The sequence below is a fragment of the Falco naumanni genome, chromosome 1, assembly GCF_017639655.2.
Source record: "Falco naumanni isolate bFalNau1 chromosome 1, bFalNau1.pat, whole genome shotgun sequence".
NCBI lineage: Eukaryota > Metazoa > Chordata > Aves > Falconiformes > Falconidae > Falco > Falco naumanni.
In genome coordinates, this window is record NC_054054.1 from 117883292 (window position 1) to 117910609 (window position 27318).

Sequence of the window (27318 nt, forward strand, 5' to 3'; positions counted from 1 at the left end):
TACACTGGTGAGGAGTCCAGGCTGAGGTGTAAGGGGTAAGATGGGGCAGGACAGGACACATCTGTGTGGAAGCATCTGTGACGGGGCTGGCACCTCCATGAGGGTAAGGACTCTTAGCCCAGGAAGACCAAAGGGAAGTCCTGTAGGGAGAGGCTCAGCTGGGATCAGCGTCTGTGTGTCCCTGTGCCTGAGGAGCTCATCTGAGCCCAGAGGTACCTGGGTGGGGAGGGCTGGCAATGCCACAGGCATGTCCTCCAGGAATCTGACAGTTTGAGTGAAATTTGGGATACATCTGCACCCTCTTCCATGGCCAAGGCAAGCAAGCAATGGCACAAGCTTCAGTGAAATAATGCATCTAATCCGCCTGAGTAATGCTAATGCAAGCCTCTTGATTAGTGTTTAGAAACCAGGCAAACAATTGATTTAAAATAATTGGTAAATTATGATTAAATAAAAACATTTATACAAAAGAGTTTGTCATTGATATGGTTAAATAAATATTTGTAGAAGTAACTTATACTTGGCCCCGTGCCTGGGCGATGAGCTCTCTTGGGCTGGCTGTGGTTTCATTTTAATAAAGACCAGGAGGCATTCCAGAAATACATAATGCTCCCAGCCCACCCGATGTATATCTGGGGCTTTAGCTCTGCTCGCCACTAACCCGGGCCCAGCTTTGCTTCTTATCACTTGCAAGTGCCTGTCACACCCCCTCCCCAAAAACACTCTCCTTATTTAGGGCTGAACCACAAAACAAGTGGCTGCGTCGAGGCATTTTAGTGGGCAGGAGGGAGGGATGTGGATGGAAATGTTCAATTCTTTGCCGCTCTCCTGTGTGGCAGGACAGAGGTAGGGCTGGGTAGGCTGCTTTGTAGCGAAACCTCAAGCTTTGGAGCTGCTGCAGGGCTTACAACAATACAGCTCTTATCTGGCCCTGCTCAGTGGGAGATTTCCAAGAGCTTTACCAAGAGGTTAGCCTCATTACCACCATTCAGAGATAAGGAAAGGAAAGGAGACGTGACTTGCCCGAAGTCCCGCTGCGCTGCAGAGGGAACAGAAGCCAGGTCACTCCACCGGCCGGAGCCGTGTGGAGCCTCCACAGCTCTCAGGGTGCTCTGCCCAGCTCAGGCATGTCCTCCTTGGGTCTGTTAGCCTGACAGTTTCTGTGCTGTGTGGTTACGAAGCCTCTCCCATGGACTAATGGGACTTGTGTAGCCGCTCCAGACACCTGCGTGCTGCTGAGCATCTCTGCACAGTGAGCAGAGGGTGAGGCGGGGAGACAGGTCTGCAATGCATGTAATCTGGGGGGTTTGGAGGTGATGCTGGCACTGTCATTGCTTCTCTCCCTCATTTCCAGCCAGCCATCAAGCCAGCAGAGCTTGGAGCAGGCCAGGCACAACTCTCCTCGCCCCTGCCTGCATGCACTGCAAGCAGTGAAAGGGCCATCACTGCTGCAAAATGCACCAGCTCATGCTGGAGGCTCACACGCTCCTTATTGCTCTCATATTGGTCCCACAGCCGCTTGCACAAGGCTGGCCTGCTGGGAAGCCCTGCTTGTAGAGATATCGCCCCAGCCCCAGCCTTCCCCTTCTTGTGCTTTGGTAGTGGTTCCTGAGCACCAATGCTGCAGCATGCGCTGCCCAAGCTGGGGCAGGACGAGGGCTGCCTGGAGGGGGTGTGCATTTGGCTGGCCTTCAAGGCAGGAGAGCCAAGCAGTTACTGCATGCAGCAGCTGGCTCATTCACCGTGACAGCCCTTCAGGAACACGCAATCGACCTGCAGCCTAGACAGGACATAGAGAGTATCTAACCACATGGTCTGGGGATGTGAAGGTGTGCTTGGACTCTTGCCTGGGGCCACCCATGTGGCTGGCTGCTCAAGGGAGGAAAAGAAGCTTGAAGGATGCAGGAGGAAGGCTACAGGTAGCCAGTTGTAGGCTTGGTTTGCACCATGCACAAGGCATTCACGGGGTGGAGGGAATTCCCTGCAGCATTTCAGACTTACCCCATGCACTGCTGCAAGGGGAGCTCAGCACCTGCGAGCATCCTGATTGTGGCCCGAGACATCAGAGCAGCCATGGGTGCTAGAGGAGTCCCATGAAGGGAGCAAGTCACCAGACTCTGCCATCCCTGCCCAGCTCTATTGGGAAACCATCCACAAAAATGTCATCTCCAGCAGATTAAAATAGAAATTTGCCTGCCCCAGCTGTGAGACACAGAATTACGCGGTCCCATTCAGCATATGCCTCCCTCAGTTATGCCCTCAGGGAATCAACAAAGTTTGTCACCAGTCCTCCTCCCCACCACCTCCCTATGGGGACAAGACCCTCTGCTGCCTGTGGGTCCCTACCAGGCTGCACTCAGGGCAGAAGGTGCTGCTGTGCAGATCCCCCCGCTGAGAGCACTGCCCTGACCTTGGTGTCCCACATGGTCATGAGTCAGGAGACAGCTCTTGGCATCTTCCATCCCATAGACTAGATCACTGATGCTTCTGGACAACATGGGCCATGTCTAGCCCCACTCCCTCCACTCTCTGCATGGACACAGGAGGTCCCCAAGTGCCTTGAACTCCTGCCAGCACGGCCCACTTGACCAGAGAGCTGTGCTCAAGCCAGCATTCCCATTGGGAGCATCACCCCTCCTGCTGACTTCCCCAGCCTCAAACCAGGCTGAGGCTCTGAGCCTTTAACTCTTCCTTCACTCCCTCTGATCTGCCCTACCCTGAGATGCCTGGAGCTGATGGAGTGGCTGCAGCCACAGCTGCCAAAGGTGTCAGGAGGGAGTCCCCCCAACCCTTCCCACTGCCCAGAGCCAGAAAGATGGGTTACTGTTGATGCATCCACCATCCCTGCAGCCTGGACCACGTGGGGAGTGATGGACAGGGACATGGACAACCACAGTGCCCTCTGCACCCACTGTGCATCCCTGCTCGGTGAACACAACAGGCAGAGTTTTACAATCACATGTTTATGCTAGTAAAAAACATTTTACATAATCTTTAAACAGCTATGTCATATCCCTATTTTCATTCTCTGATCTCTCTGTTTTGAATTGGGAGTGGAGAATTTAGCATATTTACAGGCAAGTAAATATTATGATGAAAACATCAGGCAGCTTAATAGTAGCTTTAGTAAAGTGTTTTTGTGTTCGTGTTGTCAATTGCATAATATCTTCTGGACCTTCATAAATTAAGGGATCTTGCTTGGATGCTGGCAACACTGTGATAAATAGTTCACAGCTCAAATTCAAGCAAGGCCTGTCTGCTGTCAGAATGGAAAAAGCTCATGACATCTCCACCATAAATTCCTGCCCTCAAGCTCTGTGAGGAGATAGGGACGTGACAGGCCAGTTTCATGCCTGGCAGACAGTGGCAAATTCAGGGTAGACAAATGCCACTGTGATGATGCTTGCCAGGACCTGGTACAATCAGAAGGTAAGGATTTGTGGGTTGTGTTGGACCATCCACGCTCATAGTTTCCTGACCAAATACAATGCTCTGGGTTCAAGTCCTGAGCTAGAACCAAGCTAGGATCAGCACAGTGACGGAGACACTGCTCCTTTGCTAGCTCCAGCTCAGAAAAGCTCTGTCTGTCCCAGGATATGGAGAGGACTATCCTGGCTATTTTCCATGAGAGCACCAGAGGACCTCTTTTCTGCGCAATTCACCCCTGGGCTCATTTTCAGTCATGCAAAGACAAGCTCATTGCAGGTCCCTAAAGACCATGACCGACAGCACTGTGGGAGCTCTGCTTGGGCAGTCTCAGAGCAGGAGGTCCATATCTGCCCTAACTTCAGATGACTGCAGTGATCTGTGTCTACATCATTGGGACCCATTAATGAGCAGTTCACCTGGCCCATTTTAAAAGTCTGCCTCAGGGAAAGATTGCTTCTTCCACTCTATTAAGGTATGACACCCTGGCAGTAGGTATCTTCAAAGGATGTCCAGAGCTCCCTGTGAGCCTTGGCTACTGGTTTCCCTGTGATGCCTGCCCTCTACCCAGTTTATCGCAGATGTACTGGTTATGAATGGAAGAATGCCCCCCTCCCGATTAACATATTTGTAAAGGCAAATCTGCAAATCTCTCTCCAGCCTTCCTCCTCCTTCAGGGTTCAGAGTTATACCAGCATGGGGACATTCAGCACAGAGCTCTGTGCCAGTGCAGCTGTAACTCCCCATGGGACCTTCATGAGCACAACTACACAATCACGCAGCAAATTATCACTAGCCTACACATGGGATGGGGAGAGTCAGGGTCATAACTTCATCCCATCAGATTTGTCTTCCCAGAGCATCCTGTGGAGATTGAAGAAATAAGGCCACAGCAGGAGGGATCTTCTCCAAATGGGGCTGCCAGGTGCTAGAGAGAGGAAGCCAAAGGCAAAATGGGCCCAGTCCTACCAGAGAGGATGGTCTGAGCAAATGTGACTGGCAGGATACCAGGTTTGGGGAAAAACTTTGCTTGGACAGTTGCAAACTGTTTATGAGATGTTCTATTTGGCATTACATGCAACCCTAAGTCTTGCAGTGAGTGTGGTTTGCTGAATTCAGGGGTTTGCAGTTGACAATGCCAATAAATACACTCTGTGCTGGCATCAAGACCAGCAGCAGCTGGAGTACGTGGGTGAAATGGCAGTTCTTCCTCTGGTGCAGAGCTGGACCTCCTGCGCAACGAGAAAGCAAATGGCAGAGCAGTGGGCTGGGCAACGTGAATCCCCTGCGTGAGGCTGAGAGGGCAGGAGACAGACCCCAGCCTCACCTGGCAGTGCAGCCCTGGCGGGGTCCGGGAGACATCTGCTCCTCGAGCTGCAGTTCCACAGCCCTGAGACCTGCTGGGGCTTGGCTTCCTGCAGCACAGGCACTGTGTCACGCGCTGACCACTCCAGGTCCCCAGAGGGATCTCACAGAAACACCAGCTCATTTGGGTCTTTTTCCCACAGATGCAAATCTACATAGAAACAAACAATCTGTTTTAAAATAAATCAGTACCATAAACAATAGGGTGTGCTGGAAGATTAGAAGGGACTGCTTCCTAGTATCTGGTGAGCAACACAGAGCTGATATCCTTATGGCTCTGGGGTGTGACTTCTCAGTTCAAAGGAATTCCCTACCATGACTAATTTATTCTGGTATTTAAGGTTCAGTCGTTCACCCACTGCAGTCGATGTGACCCTGTTTACAGCAGAGATGCCTATAGCAGTGCTGAAAGCTGGACAACGGGGAGCAGTATTGGGTTTTGCAGTCTTTGGTACCTATGTGCCTGTATCATCTTCTGAAGAAAGGTGGCAACTGGTGGTGATGCCCGCCCTTTTCAGAGCTGAACAGTGCCTGGTGTGGCACAGTGCCTGGTGGCAGATATGTCCAAGACAGGTGAAGGCTGGGCAGTGTGAACTCTGGAAACACATGAAGACCTCGTGGAGGGTTTTACTATTTCTGGGCTAAGGCAGGTAGCCTCTGGGCAAATGGCTCAGTGTCTGTGGTGTGATCTCAGTGCCTGTCCTCCTTGCCTCTCCTCTGAGTTTTATGGGAGACAACTTATGTCTGTTTCCTGAGGACATCAAGGATACATGTGGTCAGGGCTGACTCTCACATAGTGACCAGCACAGGGAAACACCAGCTCTGAACTGTGAATTCAGCAGCTGAGTCATCTGTGGAGATGAGTCCTCTCTTAGAGGTTGCATCACCTCCTAAGAAACAAGCGTGGACAGTGAACCCAGAGCTTGCAAGGTCTGGACGCTGGTATTCCCTGAAGGAGGAAAGGGAGAGGGAGAGAGAGGGAGGGAGGAGGGTAGGAGGAGAAAATGTCTTTCAGCTGTTCTGAACTCTCAGCCTTTGTCAGTGGCATGGTTTTACAGGGTGTAGATTGTGGCTGTTCGGTTTTGGAGAGGGGAGAAAGGATTTCTAAGAGCAGGTCCTGGAATCAGCATCATGGGGTTTGAATCTTCACCCTCTCAGAAGCCTGGGGTCAACTAATAACACGGCCTCCCGCCAGAGCCCACGTGTGCCTGCTCCCTTCCCACACCTGCCTAGCAGGGAGATGCAGCAGCGAGACACAGGACAGACCTGTGACATTGCTCCCCATGGGGGTCCCTCTGTGGGTGCAGCACGTGCACAGAGTCCACAGGGCAGCAAGGGAAGGTTCTCCTGGCCCAGTCAGGCTCAGGCATGGTTTAACAATCTGACTGGTTCGCTTTATTACCGCTTAATTCCATCACAGGCTTATCTCTGCATTAAACAGAGTGGTAAATAGCACGCTGGGTTTTAGTCAATTCTCTGAGAGGCTGTCGGATAGGTAGGTGGGAGCAGGAACCTAATAGGGTGCCTAGCGGAGATCATGAACTGGCTTGCTTCTCCCATAAGTGCCTGTGTAACTCACCTTACCTTACTTACCCGCTTAGTAAGGGCAGGGCATTGCCCTCAGCTGGACTAGACAATTGGCATACTATGTAAAGCATCCCAAGGAGAGAGAAACAGCCATTGCAAGCACCAGCAGAAGAGCAAGAGGTGGAAAGGACGGTGGCCAGGTAATAACAGCTCCGGGGCCAGTAGTATGCTGGGGCCTGTCTTTCCTCCAAGTATGATTAAGGAGAATCAGAAGTGATTTTAGAAGAAATTTGTCAAATGAGTAGTAGCAAATCTCTGGGACCTGGTAGTCCCAGAGGACCACAGAACTCTGTTCAAAGGAACACATCACTGCTGCTAAGCACAGTGTGAGTCCCCACTGCCATGAGCAGAGAGGAGCGGTAAATCTGATGCTCATTTTTACTAAAGGCTTCAGTGAGCCCAAGGAACTATAAACAAGTAGATGTTCATGCCAGTTTGCAAATTCATTGAATAGTTTTAGCAGAAATATGGAGGAATTCTATGTACAAGGGTTACCATGCTCACCAGTTGCTCAAAAGCCTTTAAAGGATTCACTGACAGTATGGGTAAGAGTGGGCCAAAGAATACTGTCGCTGTGATTTCCAACCAGCCTTTCAATGAGATTTCTCCTCAGGCATCTCTAGCTCTAAGCTTGCAGGTAGGAAGAGGAAAAGCTTTCCAGGGACTAATGACCTGTTATAGATAGGAATAAATGGCCATTTGTCACATCTGAGTGAGGTGGATTGTGGAGTGCCAAAGGAACGTGTGCCGGGAGAGGCCTTCTCGGCCGAAACTTTAGGGAAGAGAGGAGATGATTCAAAATGACTAAAGCAGTTAGAAATAAAACTTCCTGCGAACAGCTGCAGGATGCCCTCTCCGTGCTGAATGCCTGGAAGACGAAACATCAAATGAGATTCAGCATCAATAAATGCAATAACGCACAGAGCGGGGAGGAGAAATGACCAGTTTCTGCATCTCCACAGTCAAGGAGCCCAGCTCCAGCAATGCCTGCTCAAGGAAGAGAGACTAGGGTCACCTCAGGGTTGGGAAATAACAGCCCTGTGTCTGCTGGCTGCCAAAGTGACCAGCACCGGTTTCTGTAGCCTTCTCGGAAGAGAACCTTGGTGCTCTCAGGGTGGTGGCTCCGACACCACCTGGACAGGGAGCTGCATGGAAGTGCCAGAGAAGCAAGATCATCTTGAGGTGTTTGCGCTGCCACAGTTACTCCTCAGCCTCCCTAAGAAAATTCTAGTTTAACTAGGAGGTGAGTTTTTAGATGAGATCATGGCATTTATTTCAGGACAGCACCACTCATGAGGAGAAATCCATTAGATGGGACATGCCAAACATAGTGGACTAAAATATTATGAAAAATTAGTAAGGAACAAGCCTCTTGGCCACCTTGCTGGACACTGCAGTAGGGCTCTGTTTACTGACTCAGGTCAGTGCTTGGAGATGAATTTATTTCAATAACCTCTCCCTTGTCAGACATTAAGGAATACCCACATCATCAGATGCAGCATGACCAGGAAGTCACACGTCCAGCCCCTGACAGCTGCTGGGCTCAGCTCAGGACAGCCTCGTTGCATGGACTCTGTGAGGGTGAGGGACCCCAGCACTTCTCAGCTGTAAGTGAGGCGCTGCTGGAATCGGAATCAGAGCTTCTGGGGCTACTGGGTTTCTAAGGTCTCTAGCAACAGGAGCCTACAAGTCTGGAAGCCCTGAAATACCTATCACCAAGCCAAAATGTTTAAGAGGACTTTGCAGGAGCCACAGGATTAAAAAACCAAACAAACAAAACCCAAAAAAAACCCCCACACCCCATCCCCAAATAAAACTCACACCGCAAAACAAAACCCCAAACCAGGTGTGAGGGAGTTTTCAGGTGGGTGTTTATGACCTAGTGGGAATTGAGGCAGCTGCCCACGTGAGACGTATGTGTCAAGGAAGCTGAGACCAGCCCTTGACTTGGCTTGATTTGTACCGCTCGTGTTACAAGCTAAAAGGTGTCATCAGTTAATTTTCTTCCAATTACCTCAAGTGAACCAGGCATGGGCTTGGGGAGGGGGAGCTTCAAAAGGTCTGTATCTCTTTACTTCGCATGTTTGCAAAATGTTTTTCTTCTCTGAGAGACCGTTTGGCAGGCGGAGGAGCCCCCTCTATTGCGGCTGTGCCCAGCCTGCTCGGCGGTACTGTGCTCACCTGTAGCACAGGAAACTTTTAAGATCCAGCCCTGCCTGACGTACTTGGCATTACCCCAAGTGTCCATGTGTATTCGACAGGTAACAGGTCTGAGCCTTCATGTCCCACTGCCCTCCTGCAACACCTGCACTGTCCCGCAGCACAGCTGGAGAAGTCACAGTGCAAACTGCTGCCATTCACAATAGGTCTCCCCCCAACCCTGATGGAGTACCAGTATTAAACACCAGCCGGGCAGGCTGGCAGCAAAGTCTTGTGGCTTTTTTTTTTTTTTAAAATTGGTTGGAAACAGAAGTGCTGAGGTGATAATGGACTGTCTCCCGTTCTTACCTATGCCATCAAGAGTGGTTCCAAAGAATGTTTATCAATATGGTGATGATATATCCTTTATATATAGGATAGCCCCTTTATATATAAATATAAAGTACCACCCCCCCGTGCCGCAGCCTGTGCAGCCCCGCGCCGGCCCAGCCACGGCCACAGCATCCCTGGGCTGGCTTGCGGGACTCCGCACAGCCCAGACCCCGCAGCACTCCTCGGCTGGCTTGAAGGTCCCCGCAGCATCCCTCGGCTGGCTTGCGGGACCCCGCACAGCCCAGACCCCGCAGCACTCCTCGGCTGGCTTGCGGGGCCCCGCAGCATCCCTGGGCTGGCTTGTGGGACCCCCGCGCAGCCCCGGGCGACCCCGGGCCCCTGCAGCCTCGGGCGCAGCCCGCTCGCTGCGCCTGTACACGGAGCGACCGCGCGAGGGGCGGCAGCAGCGGCCGGAGTCCCGGGGTCCCCGAGCGCCGGGGGGGCGCCCCGCGGAGGCGCTGCGCCGCTCCGTGCCGGGGGTCGCCGCGCCCGCCCCGCCCCGCGCCGCGAAGGGTTAAGCGCGGCCCCGCGGGCGCTTCCGAGCGGCGGCGGCGGCGGCCGGGAGCGCCGGGAGCGCCGCGATTGGCTGCGGCCCGGCCGGCTGCGCTCGGTGTCGGGTGACAAACCGCCCGGCCGGGACCGGCCCCGCTCCCGCCAGACGATGGCACCCGGCGGGACGCCCGGGCGCTGGTAGCGCGCTGCGGGCCGAGGAGGGTCCCGCCGGCCCCGCGGCCACCGTGCGGCTGGGCCCGGGGCGGCGGCGCGGTCGGTGCGGGCCGGGGCCCCCCCGCTCCGGCGCCCTGAGGGCACCCCCGGGGGGCCGAGCCCCGGGCGCGGGGCTTCTCCCTGCGGAGGGCGTTAATGGTTTAAGCGAGGGGCGCCTGGACCTGGCCCCGAGGCACCATGACGCTCCTGGGGTCTGAGCACTCCTTGCTGATCCGGAGCAAGTTCAGATCAGGTAGGGGAAACCTTGGCGTCTCTCTTCAAACCCCTCTCCCCGGCCGGCCGCAGCCACGGGGGCTGCGCTGAACGTTTGGAAGCAGCATGCGAGCAAAACGTGCAGGGGGTGACAGAGCTGCCACAGCTTTGCTCTCAGCTCTCGGGCTGTTCCGCCAGTGGAGAAACGCATCTTCCTTCCTTCTCTGTCGTTTCTTTCTTTTTTTTTTTTTTTCCTTTCCTCTTTTCTTTCTGCTTTTTCATTGTCTTCGATTTATGTCTGGGGTTTATTTCGGTAAAACTGCAGTTCCCGGGTCTCCTCCCCTGGCCCTGCTGCAAGGGATTCGGGCAGGAAGCCAGAAGGGCATCTGGGACACACGGAGCACCCGGTGCCATCCCTGTGTCCCAGGTGCTGGTGCGGGTCCGGTGTGGTAACGGCAGCCAGGACGGGCCCGACGCTCTGACAGGCAGGCAGCTGACTCGGTGCCATTAAGTTGTGACTAATTGGAGAAAAATGAATTTGAAGAAATGCGTCATTTTTAGAAGTAAAAATAACAAATGGAACATGAAAAGTATTTAAAGTGACATCATCAGAGAAATAAAACCAGAGCCGCGCGATTGATTGCCGCTCTCGGAGGGTTCGCAAGTAAAACATGCCTCCGTGCCGTAAGTTAGGGGAAGCACCAGTAAGGGGCTTCTCAGAGGACATTCGGCGTGAGTGAAGGTGAGTGAAGGTGAACTATGGGACGGTCACTTCTAAATCAGACCCTCTGCTGGATATTCGTGCCTTTATTCACGGGCTTTATTTATAGTAAGTATGTCGTGTTTGCGAGTGGGTATCTTTACTTGTAGTTTTGTTTTAATGACCCTGATGTACTGTAATATTAACAGTGATGTCAAAAAATGTTCTTGAGGAGCTTTCTCTGACCTTCCCAGAGGTGAAGTCCTCCCGGGGAGTATTATCTGTGAGGTTGTTCAGACAAACCAGCTGCATGTGCCGTACAGGATGCTGTAAAACCGGACCCGGGAGTCACACTGGAACATGCCCCCGGTCTGGCATGTCACCCACGCCGTGTGTGTTTTTGCTTCCTCAGGCACTGCAGATAATGAAATTGGAGATTTATGATACTGATGGTAGACATGAGTGGTGTTATCAGGATCTCTTAGATAGCTGGGTGGTCAATTTAAACTTTGTTTTCTCAGCAAATACAGAGTTGGCAGTTGGTTGAAAACCCAAGAGTGTGTGTGCAAACACAAGTGTCCTAGTCTGGCTGAATTATACAAAACTTGGGTCCAGGGCTTTGGTGTGGTTTCCATATCGCTCTGATCTTACATTTCATTAGATTAAGTCATTCCTTAGATTTTGTTGGTATATTATGGTACATTGCTGTTCGTCTGAAAAAAGTTCTTAGTCTGTAACAATTCCTCCAGCAACTACAAAGCAACACTGCCACCTTTCTGACGAGAGGCGGCTGGGCTGCCTTACATGTCCCCGCATTCTTTTCAAATGAACCAGTATTGTTTTTAAGGCTCATTTCTGGTTTATTTGTAAGCTGGCTTTATTATGGAACCAACAGTGGGATCTCTAAACATATTTTTCAAATGATTCTCCAGTAAAAGTAAAACTTTGTGGGTCTCTCTGTCCATAAATTCTCGTGCCTTTCAGCGTTTCTAGGGCAGTCACTTTGTGGGGCATTCTTTGGTTCATGACTGAATCCCACAACTGCCATCCCTCGCTATTGCCTGGTGAAAGACAGGTTTCCCATTTGACAAGATTTCTCTGCCTGTTTGTTTTGTTTGAGTTGGGCTTGCCAAACTCCCAAATGCACGCCAGCAGCTCGCTCTCTGCGCTGCTAGGACCGCTGCAGGTGATGCAGGACCTGGTCATCACAGTCTGTGAGACGGGGGAGGAAAGCGGGATGCTGAGGAATACACATAAATCTGTAACTGCTTTCAGTTTGTGCTGTTTTTTTAATAACGTGGGGAATGGAGAAAAAAAGCTAACATTTAATGGTTGAAGTGGTTGAACCTCTTTTATGTGCAAAGACTCTATGGGACAGAGTTTCCTCTGGTGTCCCTGCTCCGTGTGCTGACTTAGGTAGCTGTAAAGCCCCACAAGGATGGCAGGAGGTGCAGTGCTCTGATTTACTGTCCTTCACTCACCTGGAAGAGGGATGAACATCTCAACCCATCGCCCTGCACCACATTGCCCTGCACAGCTCAGGGGCTGTAACACGCTACGGGACAGCAGCAGTTCACACAGAGAGTCATGTAGCTCACACGGAGCATGTGAAGGAAAAACCAGGAGGGGTCAGGCCCCGAAATGCAAGCCCCAGGGAGCCAGGCTTCACCACGCACAGTTGCTTTGGAGATGGTCTTGCTCAGGCAGGTGTGAGGCTTTGCTTGCTCCCCAGGTTTGGGAAGGCTTAGCTGTGCTCCGTGACTCATGATGACTCTGAATCCCTTTTGAAGGATTCCAGACCGATGTTAATAAGGGCTGAAGTAAATCTTAATAACTAAACTTTTGCTGTCTCTCCGTGGTCTGCACACACTGAGCAGCTGGAAGAGCGGTGCGTGTGTTAAAGGGTGCTAGAGATTTATTACTTGCTTTTTGTTTCCTCATCCCAGAATCCCTTTAATCTCCGTGGCACAGAGCAGGCAGAAAGTGGAGCAAGGAGGTGGCAACTAGAAGATGGTGGCACGTAGATGTGCCCCCTAGAGTGGCTCAGGGGTCAGCTTTTCAGTCTCTTGCTTCCATCTGGCAGCATCGGTAGCAAAAAAAAGAAAGTTTGTCCAGGAAAGGCTGAGCTGGTGGAGGCAGCAGCTTTTTTCACACAGTGCCCAGTAATCCTGTCTTGAGCCCCACAGTGTTTTCTCCTGCTCTTCTCTTTCCAGTGGTCCACAGTGAAGGACCAGCAGAACTGCAGTATGGCGAGATGGTAGCTTCCCCAGTGCAGGGCACTGGGAGCCGCTCCAGAGGAGACGGATCAAACCAGCAGCAGCATGCTGCAGGCCTTCAGGTTCCCCCTTCTCTTCCTCGAGGATTTCTGCGTGTGTTTATTTTGTCTGTTTTGCCAAAGATAAATATACTGATCTGAGGTCATCCTGACAAATTTTGCAGGAATGATGATTCTTCAAGCCTGCCATGCTATCCCATGTGCTCCAGTTATCAATGGGTTTGCACTAAATCAACTAGAACATCTAAGGGCTGTTCCAGAAACACATTTAACTCTTCCCAGAGACGATCATTTATGTGAAGTGCTCTCCTGCTTTGAACACAAACCAACTGTACTCCAGCAGCAGAGAAGCGTTGTCATCAGACGGAGCAAACAAAGCTGGCAAATGCAGACTTAACCTTAACTCTGTCCTTTTCTGTCCAGCCATACGGAGAGTTTGCAAGGCCAACATCTGCATAACATCAGTGGTAGTTCAGATAATTGGTGAGAAGTGAAAGTTTAACACTAAATACAGTTCTGCATGGATTGACATGGGGTAATATCCAGACCTAATTGTGGACACATGGGTGTGAATTTGCAGAGAAGACGTGCCTGGCCCTGTGGAGGAAGGGCTGCATGCTCACACATCAGGCTTGAATGAAGCTGGTTGAGATGGGAGAAGAATTTACTCTGCCTGCCTCTGGTGGAGAGAGTGATTTGGACCAAAATCAGCAGGTTAGCAAAGGCAGAAGAGAGCAGGTCTTGGTAGGGTGTTAGGCCAGGCATTTTGGCAGACCCTTTATTTTCATTTTTCTGGTGTCCAAAGATAAAGCACACACATGTGTTTTCTCTCAGATCATGAACTTGTATAGTTCACAATCAGTGTGTGTGTTCAAACCCTGGCCTCTCTGTGACTGATGACGCTGTTTTGTTATTTCATGAAGCTTTTGTAAAACACTGACTTGATGTAGATCAGTTTGTGCTTGATTTTTTGCTTTTCCAGCATCTTATACCTTGGTATTTTAGCTGACAGACATATGTTTCCGTGTCAGCCAGGCAGGTGTTATAGCACAGATTGAAACACACCTTGCTGTGCTGGAGGAGGATGTATAGGCTGCTCCTGGGGGTGCAGAAGGGATGACTTCAGGAGGGCTGGTGACAGCCTGTTCTCAGGACCGTGGCAGGGTTGAGGTTGCACATTATGACGAACACAGCCCTCAGTGGAATTTCACAGCTGGTTGTTCTGTAGTGGTGGTCTGGGCTCCTTGCTAGCCAGGTGTGGTCCTACGTGTCTTCTAAGGCACCTGCAGGCCTGGACATGGGGTTAGATGTGTTGTTCCCACCAGTGTAGATGAGATATTTGGTGCAGTGCAACCTCCTGGCTAACACACGAATTTGTAGCACATCTGCCCGGGAGAAGGCAAAAGGCTCCCACCTCTGAAGTGCTGAGCATCACAGGCAGAGGGAAATAAAGCTGCTCTGGCTGGGCCCCAGGCCGAGGCAGTGCCCAGCTGGGCGAGGACTGACCGGGGCTCTCCACGGCTGTCCCAGCTCAGCGGTGCCATTTTCAGCTGGGCTGTGGCTGCCTGAGCTTCATCTCTGCTCACAGGGGTCCCACGCAGGCCACATTGTCAGAGGATAACATGGGCCTGGAGATGTGATGCTACAGAGAAATCACTTTGTGGCACCTGGCTGTTGGCAGAGCAGAGGGGCTGAGCGCCATGGAGGGGCTCAGAACGGAGCTTGGCCAAGGTGTTTTTGCAAAACAGCAGCTCCAGAAAAGGAGGACCTGTGATGCTCTGGTGGACCAGTGCTTCATGCTGCCAGTGGTGGTGCCCAGGATGTTGGTCAAGGACAGGGACAGATGCTGGGTCAGAAGCTGAGAAGCAGTGATAGACCTGGGCAGCTCCCCTCGGCTGCAGGGCTGGGCTGAGTGCTTGAGAAAACCTTGTGCAGCCTCAGAGTTTCCAGGGAACCTGCTCTGGCTGCTACGTAAGTGTTGGACATGCTCTGAACCAGCCTCCTTCTTGCAGACAGACCATCACCAACACTAGGTCAGGTCAGCTGTGGCTTTGCCTGCTGCCCTAGTCCTGAACCCTGCAAGAAGGGCAGTTTCCCCAGCTCCCTGGCCAACATGCCTCCGTGCTGCTCAGCCCCCTGTGCTGTTTAACAGCCAGTTCCCCAGAGAGGATGGTACTGAGAGTGCTGTGGCAATGCCCCAGCATGGGGGATGCTCTGATGCAGGTGATAAAATTCCTATCCTGACTGTCTGCTGAGGATTGGACTCAAAGTGACCCCACAGACTGAAGCAGAAGGCCAGGTCTGCCTGCTCTGGGGACGGAGAGGGAATTTGAATGTGTCTTTTCCAGTGCATCACCAGGCCAGGCAAGGCCCAAGCTGTCCTCTTAGCTTCCTAAAGCTCTGAGGTTAACTCCTAGGGAGGAGGGCGAGTCATGGGCAGTGCTCAGAGCCTGGGCCACTAGAGCCAGTTACGACTGATGCCAGGAGGTCTTCTCTGCACTGATGACACAGCCCCACTGCACAGGTTTCTAGAAGCTGTATCACTCAATGGGACTTGGTGCTAGCATAGAAAAGAGAACTATTTCTAACAGAAAAAGTTAATGAGCAAAATCACTGGAATATCTCTGGCATGCCTGGTATCATCTGGGGAGGGATTTCTCGTCATGGAGTACCATAGGAGGGAGCAGGGCTGCTGGAAGCAAGGCTGCTTCTCAGAGCTTGGTACCACAGGGTGACCAGTGTGTGTGACTGCTGCCTTGCGGGTACTTCTCACTGTTCAAGCTGATACAGACAGGCAACAAGTATGCTGGGGGTGTCGGACCAAGATTGTCTCATCGGTGCTCCAGCCATCACTCTCTGTAACATAAATGTTCTTCTGAAGTGTTAGCAAAGCAGTTTCCTTGAAAAAATTAAGAATATTCAGGAAGAAAATAATTCCCATATGTGGAGGATGACAGTATCCTCAAAGTGAGTCACAGGCAGCACTCAGAGCTCAGACCTCCAGACGTGTAGCAGAGGAAGAGGACAGGAATGCAGCGGGGCTCAGGTACAGCTTCGACAGATTTAAAGTCCCCTTCAAGAAGCAGCTAAGTGATGGTGGTTTGGATGATGCCAGGGGCTCCTCCAGCCCTGTTTTTAAGCACTGTTGGTTGTAAGGGAAGAGTGCAGGCCTTGAGTTGGTGTCTGCCAAGCTGCAAGCTACAGCACTGACTTGGAGGCTGCCGAAAGTAGTGGCTGCTTTACCTGTTCCTGCGGGGATGTTTAGTGTTACGGTCTGATGCTGTCCACAGCTATGTTTCTTCAGATGCTTTGCAGCAGACTTTAGAAGCTCATAGAGGTGGTATTTGGGAGTCAAGGCATGCATCCTACTGCATGAGGAGGTCCAGATCTGGATGAATATTCAGTAGCTGAAATAACTGTTCCAACCATCAAGCCTGGAGTGCTCCTGGAAATGGCCAGCGCTTGCACTCACCTTTTCTGTCAGCATGACCTCAACAAACAAGGCTGGATAAACTTTTCCTTAATTCCCTGTGGCTTAAGGATGGGCCGGGATGTCAGCTCAGCATGGCCCAAGAGGAACCACGTGTCTGTGGGAGGTCGCATGGCCAGCCCGTAGCCACTCGCCCATGGAATTGCTTAGCTCTCATGCTCGGACCAGCTTGTGGCATTGCTTGTTCACAGCCTGTCGACATGAAAAACATTTTGGACACTTTTTTCCCTACACAAATAAACAGCATCAGGTCCCCTCTGTGCTGGTCCCTCTGCGGTGCTTAGCGCAGGAGGCAAAGGAGCACCTGTGGTGGGGCAGCTCCCCTGGGCAGTGCACTGGGCGCTGGAAGGCAGCAGGGTCTGGGAAATCTGGGCTCCTGGGTGCTGATCCTGCATCCAAGCACAGGGAGAGCTGTGTCAGTGAAACCTACATGTTTTCAGCACTTCTTGCATCAAGACTGATGCTGAAACTTATGGTCACCACACCGGAAATCATCATCACCTTCCAAGCTATGCTTCAAGGGAGTTTGTGCCATCTCCTTTCTCTCTGAACAGGCCTGGCTGACAGCTGACCATGCTCTAAGGCTGTTAAATTACTTGTCTGCTAAGAATGGCTGTGAAATAAGCAGACGCAGCAGAGAATGTGGGCTTTGAATGTATGGTCATCTGATGGATAGCATCCCCCTGGCTCATGTGGGTGTGGTGTAGCGCTTGGCCTGGCTCTGTCAGAACTCAGACTGAAATGGTGCAAAAACTTTGGCAGATGTGGGAGCTCTGGAGGGAAGTGATGGAGCATCCTCACTTGGGATGTTTTACAGCTAGATGGGGCAGACTGCCGTGTCCTTGGCAGGGTGTTGTATATGGCTCTAGAAGTCTTTGCTGTCTCTGATTCCCATTTGAAGATGGGATGTTGTGTGTAAATTGCCTCAGTTTAAAGCAAGATGCTGTAATGCCTGGGACACTGGACCACGACCTAGAAGAGTAGAGAACTATTCTTGGGTGAGCTACAAATCTTTATTCTTGGACAGTCTCTGACCTCTGTTAGGTCCCCTATTCCGTAAAGGTACATCTCTTCCTCAGCAGAAGTGCAAAGCTCTCCGTGGTTGTCCAGTATCGTGACTGATCACAAAGTAGGTTCCACACAGAGAAACCGTGGTCCACCTCAGCCTGCGTAAGATACTACTACGAGCTGGTTACTGTTAAACTGCCTCTATAGTCAAGGATGAAAGAGGCATTCCTCAAGCACAGTCTGTCTAATTTGGTTTTGAGGTCCCCTGAGGGGGGTGACTCCTGTAAAGGAGATGCAGAAAACTGGGTCTGATGTAGATACCTGGAGTGCAAGGGTATAAATATGTGTCCAGGGGCAGAACCAGCACTGACTGGGGGTGGTGCCATGGAGCCATGGAGGGCTACAGACTTCCCTGGCAGCAAGGTTTGCCAGTGACTTATAGCCACCAGCTTCACTCTGGCATGAGGGGAGCAGCACGCGTGCAGACTTTACTGGGTACTGAAGGTGACGTTTTTCCCTTACTGCAAGAATCTGTCTTTGGTGTCCCAGGAAGTGCTGGAATTTGGCAGGAGTTCATTGTCTCACGTGAGGCCTTCAGTAAACATTTGCTGTGAATTGTGAGACAGGATTTGTACCGAGGACACGGAAAAGTCACAGGCAATGGCATCTCGGGGAGCCATGTGCTGTGGAGACTCCTCTGGAAGGGATTATTGTCCAGCTCCATCCCACATCCGAGGGAAGCTGCACTGTAGACATGAGCTGTTGACAGAGCTCAGCAGGTTGCTCCCAAGGGCAAAAAAGTTGTTCTTCCCTCTTTTCCCCTTCCAATACCAGCTCTCTCCGGGCAGCTAAGGGGATGCAGTCTGGGGCTGTAATGGCAGGCAGGGGACGTGCATGCAGTTGTATTGTGACCTCTGAAAGAGACATGTCCTCATGGCAAGCTGTACTGAGTTTCCAGCAGGAAAATATGGAAGTGTGGTTTATGTTTTATCTTGTGTTACGTGTCTATATTCTTGAAGACAAATTCGCAAAAAAAAAAAAAAAAAAGTATGTGTAGAATATGTTACTGACTCAAAGTTCAGGCAGGGTTAGCTGAGTGATGGGATGAACTAATTTGTGCAGTCCTGGGCCACACAGAGGTCTGTAGCCTTGCACAAGGCAGGCTGCAGGTGTATGGTGGGTTGTCGTTACGTGCTGTAAATATAGAGAGGTGCTTCTTTGTTAGATGTTTAACTGATGCTCTGTAGCTGAGCCCATGCCACTGTGGCACTTAGTGACCCTGATCAGCGGTTCGTTCCCATCTGCCAGTGCCTTGTTTCCAAAAAGAAGTTATACTGGAGGTTGCAGGTCCTTGGAGCGCTGGGTTCATACAGGGGTGGCACTAATCTCTCCTCACCACACCATCTGCATCCCCCTCGGTACATTAAGCATATCTGCATCTAGTGCCAAGCCTTGCAGGGCTGGAAATGTGCTGCCAGGCTCTCAGGAGGGTGGTGGAGTTGGAAAGCCTTGCTCAATCCACAGTGCTGGGGCAAGGGAGGACCTCCCAGCTTCAGAGTTCAGAACTGAGTAACTATTTGAGCTAAAGCCGTGGTCACCTGAGGCTGCTGTTACAGGTGCCAGGCAGGGACCAGTCTGCCCCAGGCACCAGGGCACTGCCTGCACCAGCACCAGCCCTGCCCCACTCATCTGCCTGCAAAAGTGGGGACAGGGTAGGTGCGGGCTGCGCAGCTCCTCCCTGGCAGTCCCCGTTGCTTGCAGCTCTCTGCTCCGCCAGGGCTGACCCAGCAGCAGCAGGGATCAGTGCCAGAGCTCTGTTCCGTACACAGATCCCTCGACACGTTGTCCCAGATAGATGTCTTAGCACCTCAGTAAAATCCTGCATCCTTCCCTGACACTCTCTCTCTCTCTCACAGTTTTACAGCTACGGCTTCAGCAGAGGAGGACCCGTGAGCAGTTGGCAGACCAAGGCATCATGCCACGTGAGTATCTTTTTCTGCCTTTTTCACCCACCCCTGGCTCAGAGGGGCTGGGCTCATCCTGGGCACTGCTGGGGCACCGTGTGGCACCAGCTGCCTGCTCAGACCCACTCAGCTCTGAGCAGATTGCTACCAGGGGGGCTTTGCTTCCTTCCCTGTTGAAATACTATGGTCCCTGGTGCTGTACAATAGTGCCCAGCATTTGCCGCTTGGGTTATAATGCTGCTTCTCAAACTGAAGTAGGAGAGATGCTTAGCTTACACCATCCAGAAATTCAGCTGCATAGCTCCCTGTCCCAGAGGTCACTGTAGCAGGAAAAGCACATCCAACAAGAAGACTCACACAGCTGTCGTGTAGGCAAGGGCAGAGAATCTCGTGTCCTCCTGTAAAAGCCAGGAGTCTCCGTGGCAGGCTCAGACTGACAGAAGGAGGAAAAGGTGGAGAGGGCCTGTTCTGGGAAGCTGTGGCAGAAGAGAGGGTAACTGCTTGGCCCCAGTGAGGAGAGGCAGCCCCGGGGTGAGTGAGGCTTGTTCAGATCTGTGCCTGTGCCGGGGCAGGACTCCACAGGGCAGAGCTGTCAGGGCACGCTTGAGGCCAGTGGGATCCTACCTGGGCCTCCCTGCTGCAGACTGATGGGTGATGTCCCTCGCTGACCACGTTCGCCCTCACTAACGTGGCATCCATGCCTGACGGACGAGCTCCAGGCCAGCGTTACCTTGTAGTCATTCAGGACCAGCAGCCAGGTGCCAGAACCCAAAAAGTGAGTGAATGAAAACGCCCCCGTTCTGCACCTGCAGGTGCATCATGAATCCTGTAGCACTGCCAGAGAAATGGTGCTGGGAGCTCAGCCCTGCTCGATGGATAACTCCACCCTGACCTAGCTCAGCTCCATGTGCATGAATCTGTGACCTGGGACCCAGGTAGAGGATTATCCTTCCTGTCTCATCAAGGGCCCCTTGGGTTCACTGCTAAGACCACAACTTTCCAAAGGCTGTGTCACTTTTGTCTCTTCTGGCTGACCTTGAAGGCTGTGACGCAGCTCTTGCCTAAACAACAGAACGACAACTCGCTAAGAGCATGGCTCCGGCACTGCTTGCTGCACCCTGCCCATCCCTCTGCCCTCCTCACGCAGCTGCCTTCCTAAAGGATCGTATCAAGGTAGCCAGCAACAGATGCCTCCTTAGTACAGTATTGCCAGCATCAAGCATTAAGTAAACTTGAGCAGGATGACAAAAATCACGACTGTCAAAATGATCACACAGTTTTAAGACTGATAATGCACATGCTTTCAGTTTTTCTTCTGTTTCTTTAAGCGTGCAGATTTTATGCTGCCTGCCACCAAAGGGCAAGCATTCTCATCACAAGACTCCAGGAGTTGGAGTTTTAAGCAAAATATTGTGATATTTGTTATAGCATTGCAAACACTGGCGATACAGTCAGTGGGCAAAAAATATGTCTAACATCTCCTGAACTGCTAAGTCTACTCCGTACAAGTGGGCATGCTCAGATAAGGTGCAGGACGCCCCGTTGCACACATATGGAGCAGTAGGGCCGACTGAGAGGTTTGCATACCTGACACGGCTCCGCAAGGCTGAGTGCGTGCGACTGCACTTTTACACGTGGCACCTAACAATTAAACCTTACATGTTGCAGTCCACATACTAAGCCAAATTTATTTGATACTAACTGAAGGGTATTTTCCTGTTCCTTACAGCTTCTTTGCACTCCCAGCTTGTAGGCTGACATTTTTGCAGTCTGGTTTCTGTCCAAGAAGGCCATTTTGGGAAGCTTGAGCACAGTTCACTCACTCAAAGTAATAGAAGAAAAGGCACTTTTGCCATTATAAAAACAAACATGAAGAACTTAACTGCTGAATTTGACCTCAGGAGGAAGTGTCAGACATTTAGCATTTAATACATGGAAGCCCCAGCCAGCTTCCCCATGACTTGAGCATGTGCAGTCATTCCTTATGAAAAACAAGTCTTTGTTTAACCACATCTTCCCATTCCCTGTTGGCTCTGGGAACCACCGCATCTGAGGAGAGGTGGGCTCTGGGAGATGCACCGGGACAGGATCTCGATTCATATGCCTGGCAGGAGGGTAAGAAAGGAACCCATATGGCTGTAAGCTACAATAGTTAATAGCCCTTCTGGAAAGAGAAGAGATGAGCATTGCTGGTCTCCCCGGTGAGAGTCAGGTTTGGTTCCCAGCTTGGAGCGTGCACTTGGCCCCACATTGCACATCGTATTCTCCACAAGGATTGCTTTCAACTCATTGCATACATTTTCTGCTGGTATAATGTCAGGTCAGAGAAACTTTTTTTTCCTACTGGTCCATTTTATAAAGAGACCAGAAAGAGAGACGGAAGGTCAGAGTGACAGAATACCACTGGACAGAAGACTTGAAGGTCTTGTACAAACCCTGGTAGGAGGGGGAGTTGGTGACTATATGCAGAGCCTCCTGAGCTGTTCAGCAGTACAGCTATAGCACAGTAAGCATGAAACATTGGAGTAAGTCCTAGGAAACTGTCTGGTTTTGGGTATCCAAGAGCGTAGCGCAAGGAGAAGTATCAGTGTTACCCGAGCATAGTACAGTGAGATGAATATCCTTAGCGAAGCCCGGTTTGTGTTTGGTTTGACTGGAAAAGATTAATGCCATTGCATTACCTGAGCTCTGTTCACACTCCCCTGGATGCTGCTCTAAGAAATGTGGAACCTTCAGATGCCCCGTCACTGGAGAAGGCAGGAAACTGCCTAAAGGAGGATGCTCAGGAGCAGTAGCATTGCACAAGACTTCAGGTTCAAAGCTGGACTCTGATTGTCTGATGTTTTCAGGTAGTAAATCGAACAACTGGCTGGCGAAACAACCAACACTACTGACAAAGTGTCTACAAATAAAGACAGGCGCAGACTGGTAGGCAAGAGCAGCCCCTGAGTTCCTTCAGCCCTGTGACTGTGTATGGAGGATCCTCTGAAAGCAAGGGGAGATCCAGGTTTGTTGAGACACAGCCACGTTCCTGATGCATTGGAGTGCAGGTGAAAGCAAAGCCTGCCCCACTCTTCAGGCTCACTGAGTAGGAAGTTTCCAGTTCATGCAACAACACAGGCAGTTTTATTGTCCCAGTGAAACTGGTACAGACCCAGCAAAAGCATTTTAAATCGAGAGCATGTGGAGTCATTTGCAGAAGGGCAGGCTGTAGGGCTGAGAAGAGAGGAACCCTCTCTCTAGACCCACACAGATGCCTGCCCTGGACCCCAGCCAGATCCTGTTCACCCACCCAAAAAGAAGGGGAGACAGCCTGCAGGATCAAAGATTCCTCAAAGCAAGGTTCCCCCTGTCGTGATGGGCTGCAGAAATAGCTGTGCTTGAAGTAAAGACCTTCTTGTAACCAGCACCTCATCCTCTAACTGAAACCGCAGAGGCAATAGTGCCAAGGTTATCAATGCTAAGCACAGCAGCTCTGCCCTGTTGCCTCCAGAGCCTCAGCCATTTCAAGCTGACACATCATCCCCTGACAAATTGTCTGAAGAACCAGTACTAGCGATGTCTTTATTTGTTTTGCAGACTAATACAAGCTGCAGCATCCACATAATTCCTGCAAAAATCTTGGTAAATGACTAAATTCTGCAACATTTTCCTCTTGAATAGCATGGTGTTTGGTCAGTGCCCATAGCACGCTCCCAGTGGCAGGACTTCACAGTGAGCAGGGCTGTAAAAGTCATCTCTCTTGCTAACTTCATTTTCTCGTGTGCACCATTTTATTTTGCTTCTGATTAAACCAGCTGTCACAAGTCCTCACGGCTGCTCACCGGAGCATGGCACCGTAACACTAGCTTGTCTGTGTGTCTGCTTTCCAAATGTTAGGAGCAGGAATGTGCCTTCTGTGTTTTATCGTGATTTACCGGAGGTTATGGGGGTTGCCCGGCGTGTTGCCTGCTGACAGCCAATTCAGAGGCCCCCCAAACAGTTCCTATCTGCCCCCAGTCTTCTCTTTATCCACCTCTAGACTGATGGAGAGTAACATGTCCTGCGTGAAGATACTTTCTGCCCCTGTTGGGTCCCATTCAGAAGGTGGAAAGGGAATTCTTGGTGCCAAACAAGGAGCTGTAGCAGACTGGTTTTGTGGGTCAGGACACCTTCCCCTTCCCTGTCCTGATGGTAACAGTTAATTTTGCCTGCTTACACAGACAGAAATTTTTTTTGGCAGGATCTGAGAAATATTAACCCCTTCACCACACAAATTCTGCTCCTATTTCTGCTGAACCAAACAAGGAAATGCGCAAGGTTCTCCATGACTCCAGTGCAGACTGCTCCATGGACTGGTGATCACTGGTCCAAGAGCCAGGGTTCACTGGCCTTTTTTCAGGAGCCCCTCTGGGTTATTCCTCCTTGGTGTCAGGAGATGCTGGGGGCATGGTCTGCTGTCTGGTACCTGGCCAGGCAGCTGCCTGCCACATGTCACACATGCTTCTGGGCAGGGGATGGGACAAATGCCCAGTGAGAGACAGAGGGGTAGTCAGTGATGGAAGAGGGACAGAGAGCCACAGCTGGGGGGCCTTGAAATACCCTCGCTGGAGGCAGTGCTCACATGGCCCCAGGGGGCAAGGCAGGTCTTTTCGGTTTTCCTGCTGGCCTCAGCCCTCAGTCAGGTGCAGGTTTGCCTTGCAGCTGAGATCCCCTCTCAGGTTGTTGCTCTTCCCAGATCTGTCTTCTGGGGCTGTGGTGCTCTCCACGACCTGCAGGAAGCACTCAGGGAAAAGCCACATCCACTCTCTGCCGTGTCCCACGGAGCACTACGTTTCAAAGCCTGCACCCACTCCCTGACCGTGTGCCTCTGGCGCTCCCCGTGCTCCGCGTCCCCCCTGCTCTCTTGCCACGGGCTGGCTGAGAGCACGGGATTTCCCAGAGCTTTCCTGAGTTATTTTTAGTCAGCGCAATAAAGAGAACAGCTAGTTTGTGTCGCTATTTTTATAGCACTCATTAAAATGCTGTTGCTGAATATCCTGGTGGCTGCTTGCTTCTGCTCCTGTGCTGACCGCTCCTCTCTCTTTCCTGTTGCAGCACTGAAAAGCCCATCCGCATTCCATGAACAGCGAAAAAGTCTGGAGCGAGCCAAGGTAACTCCTGCAGCCGTTCCGATGAGGGAGCACGTGGGCTCGCTGTGCATGAGTTGCGGGGTTTGAAAGCACTTGCCACCACTGTCCCCTCCTCGGGCACCCTCCGTTCAGGCTCTGTGGCCAAGGATGAGGGTCAGGGCATGTCCCCTGCTTCCAGATGTGGTGGGGCCAAGACAGGGTTCTGGGGCAGCCTTCTTCAAGCAGGGAAGCTTTAAAAGGGCAGAGGGGCCATCCGTGCCCTGAGCTGTGGGCTTTTACAGCAGCCCCTGTCTCTCAGCAGCGGCTGTGGGCAGAGCGTGGTGCTGTTCCCCTCTCCGGCCAGGTCCACAGCCTGCTCCTTGCTGTGCTGGTGGCTCTCTGCTGCTCAAGGCAGCGGGGTTAAAGCAGGGCCAGCAGCAAAGAGGACTGCAGGAGCCTAACTACTTAGCAAGTGTGCAGGAGGAATGCAGATGTCCTTTGTCACCGAGTCCCTAGGGAGCTCACACTTGTCATCAGAGAGGAGCCTGGCTTTTAGCTCCGCAGTGCAGCTTGGCCATTAGGGCACACAGCATCCAGGCAGCTAAGTGGGCCAGGCTCCCACCAGCCCCATTATCTAACTGCGCTCTGGCTTCCCTAAATATTGCTGAAGGCATAGATAAGATAAGTGGCCATTTCCAGAACACATCAAAACACTGCGATGTGATCACTTTTTGGGAAATCACGCTGCTTTCCGAGCGCCCACCACCCAGCCTTGGCCAATCTGCAGTGATGTCCACTGAAAAGCGAACAGTCAGTCATGCAGGTTTTGCTTGAACACAAGAGTTTGTTCCGTTAATCTGCAAAAACGTGCTTGCAGCCACACAGAAAAGGACTTTTGCAAGGAAGAATGATTGTGAAATATGGAGAAGAGCTCTTCTGAACTTAAACACACTCCAAATCACTTGCCCCAAATCTGCTGCGGTAATAAACGGCTAGCATAAGGAATACAATATGACTCTGAAAAATTAGTATGCTTATGAAATTTCAAGCAATCCAAAGTATCCTTGAAGTGTCATATATTTTACAGTCTAAGTATACATTTCTGTCTCTTTGTCTTTCTCTTCAAAAGCTTTCACTGGCTGGTTGCCTGGGGAAAAGGGAAGGATGGTCTAGTCTCTCCCAAACTGCATGCTTTTTTGGAGCACACTAACAAAGACACTAATGAGCACAGCCCATAACAAACATACACTCCTTTGCAAGGATGCCCTGCTTAGAGCTGTCACAGGGAAGGAGCAGCGGCTGTTTCCAGATAATTACTCAATGGCATTTGTTGTTTAGCTGATATTCCTCCAAACCGATCTTCTGCAAACAGAAAGCAGATAACAATAAACATTTTCATGTTTTGAAAGCTCTTCTGCTGCAGCTGACACTAAAAAGCCCACATCTGAAGTCTTTCTCCACCATTTGCACCCCAGCGACACAAATACAACTTATAAACAGCAAAGGTCAAAAGGAATTGAATTCACTGCAGAAAGTCAGGCTAACACAGCGTGAACGCTGGGTTCAATACAAACAGTGCCACAGCTGTAGGACAGCAAAGTCGGGACCTGATCTGAGGATTAGTTGGATATCCATCAGGAGAATTTAGTAGCGTATGGGTGCAGACACCAGCTTGCTCTGACCTGGCACAGGAACCAGGCAAACCTACGCGTGGCCCAAGCGAGGGATCGTGCTGGTGAAAATAAACTGGGGGAAAAAAATAGGGAGGGGGAGGAATTGTAAAGACTTCAGTAAACAAAATGTCTATTATTTGTTTAAACGTGTCAGTGGCTATGTTAGAGGCTGGCATCAGGCCAGCGCAGCAGACTTTGAAGTCAGTGTCCTGTAACAGATTGCTGGGTTGGAGGACAGAGGGCAGGCTGACTTTCTTCGGCAGTCTGGCTCGGCAGGGCTTCGACACACACTCCCAGCATCCCAGCAAGCGTGGCAGGGAGGAACTGGGGGGGGACAGCTGTCGTGCCTCTGCCTCAGAGCAGAACAGCACTGTCTGGGTCATTCCTGACAGATGTGTGAGCACCGAGGGACATCCCACCCCAGCTCCTGTGCCCTCTGTCCTGTGCTGTTAGCAGGTGTCCCCCAAGCCCCAGCCCAAGCTGCTCTGTTGAAGTTTCAGCCCATTGCTTTTTCTCCTATATGCATGTACGCGCAAAACTGTCTATCTTTTCTTATAACACTTTTTAAAAGTATTTTGCAGCCCGTTTCCCCACAGCTATCTCACCCCTGGCCTGACCAACCCCCCCTTCCTTCAACCTCTCCCATCTCTGGCTCAATAACGATTTCTGTAGCTGTCACCCAGACCCTTCCCATGGACCCTTTCAGATGCAGGGCACAGAGCAGGCCCCTGCTATTCCCAGGACCTATCCAACATCCTTCGTTGTGCCTCCTCGCAACCTGCCTGCTGGTCTCGGCATGTGGTTCAGCTGCTGATCACTAGATTCTCCAGAGCCTTTTATATTTTTTTCTCTGTTTATGGAGAAAATGATTTCTGCTTAAGGCCACTGTCCAGTGACCACTACAGAAGCATCTCTGGTGAATTAAGCCTTCATCCACCCCAGTGCTTAATCAGCTGGCTTAGCAGTGGCTAGCTGTGACCTGAACGCAGCCCTTTCCAAATGTCCTTCTTGAAATTACATCAAATGTATTTCAGATATGTTTGATACTTCAGTTCCTCCAAATCGTGTTGCGTTGTGATCTGTTAGCCTCGAATGATTCAGAGTTAAGAAGTATGTCTTCTGTCATCAAAGGCATTAATGAATACATTGGCTAGTAGGAAAAATTGCTGTGTAACATGATTTGATATATTCTTCTGCTTAGACTGCGAGCCATTGCTAATTCCCCTGGTGACCCACAGCTATGCTCCTTTTTTATGTTAGTCTTATCCAGACCAAATTTCTCTGGCTTGA

General features: G+C 51.2%; 1 protein-coding gene across 4 annotated transcripts in view; it reads left to right on the forward strand.

The window, feature by feature from the left end:
- Window positions 1–27318, forward strand: part of MYOCD (myocardin) — a 102690-nt gene that overhangs the window by 56940 nt on the left and 18432 nt on the right. Inside the window, exons 1-3 of one of the 4 annotated variants that reach the window (XM_040580664.1) lie at window positions 9631–9868; window positions 19218–19283; window positions 24342–24397. In XM_040580664.1, the coding sequence (XP_040436598.1) occupies window positions 9814–9868; window positions 19218–19283; window positions 24342–24397 (177 nt within the window). In that variant the 5' untranslated portion in view covers window positions 9631–9813. Of the gene's footprint in view, window positions 1–9630; window positions 9869–19217; window positions 19284–24341; window positions 24398–27318 lie in introns of those variants that run through there. The other 3 variants (XM_040580656.1, XM_040580647.1, XM_040580670.1) reach the window with 3 other exon arrangements.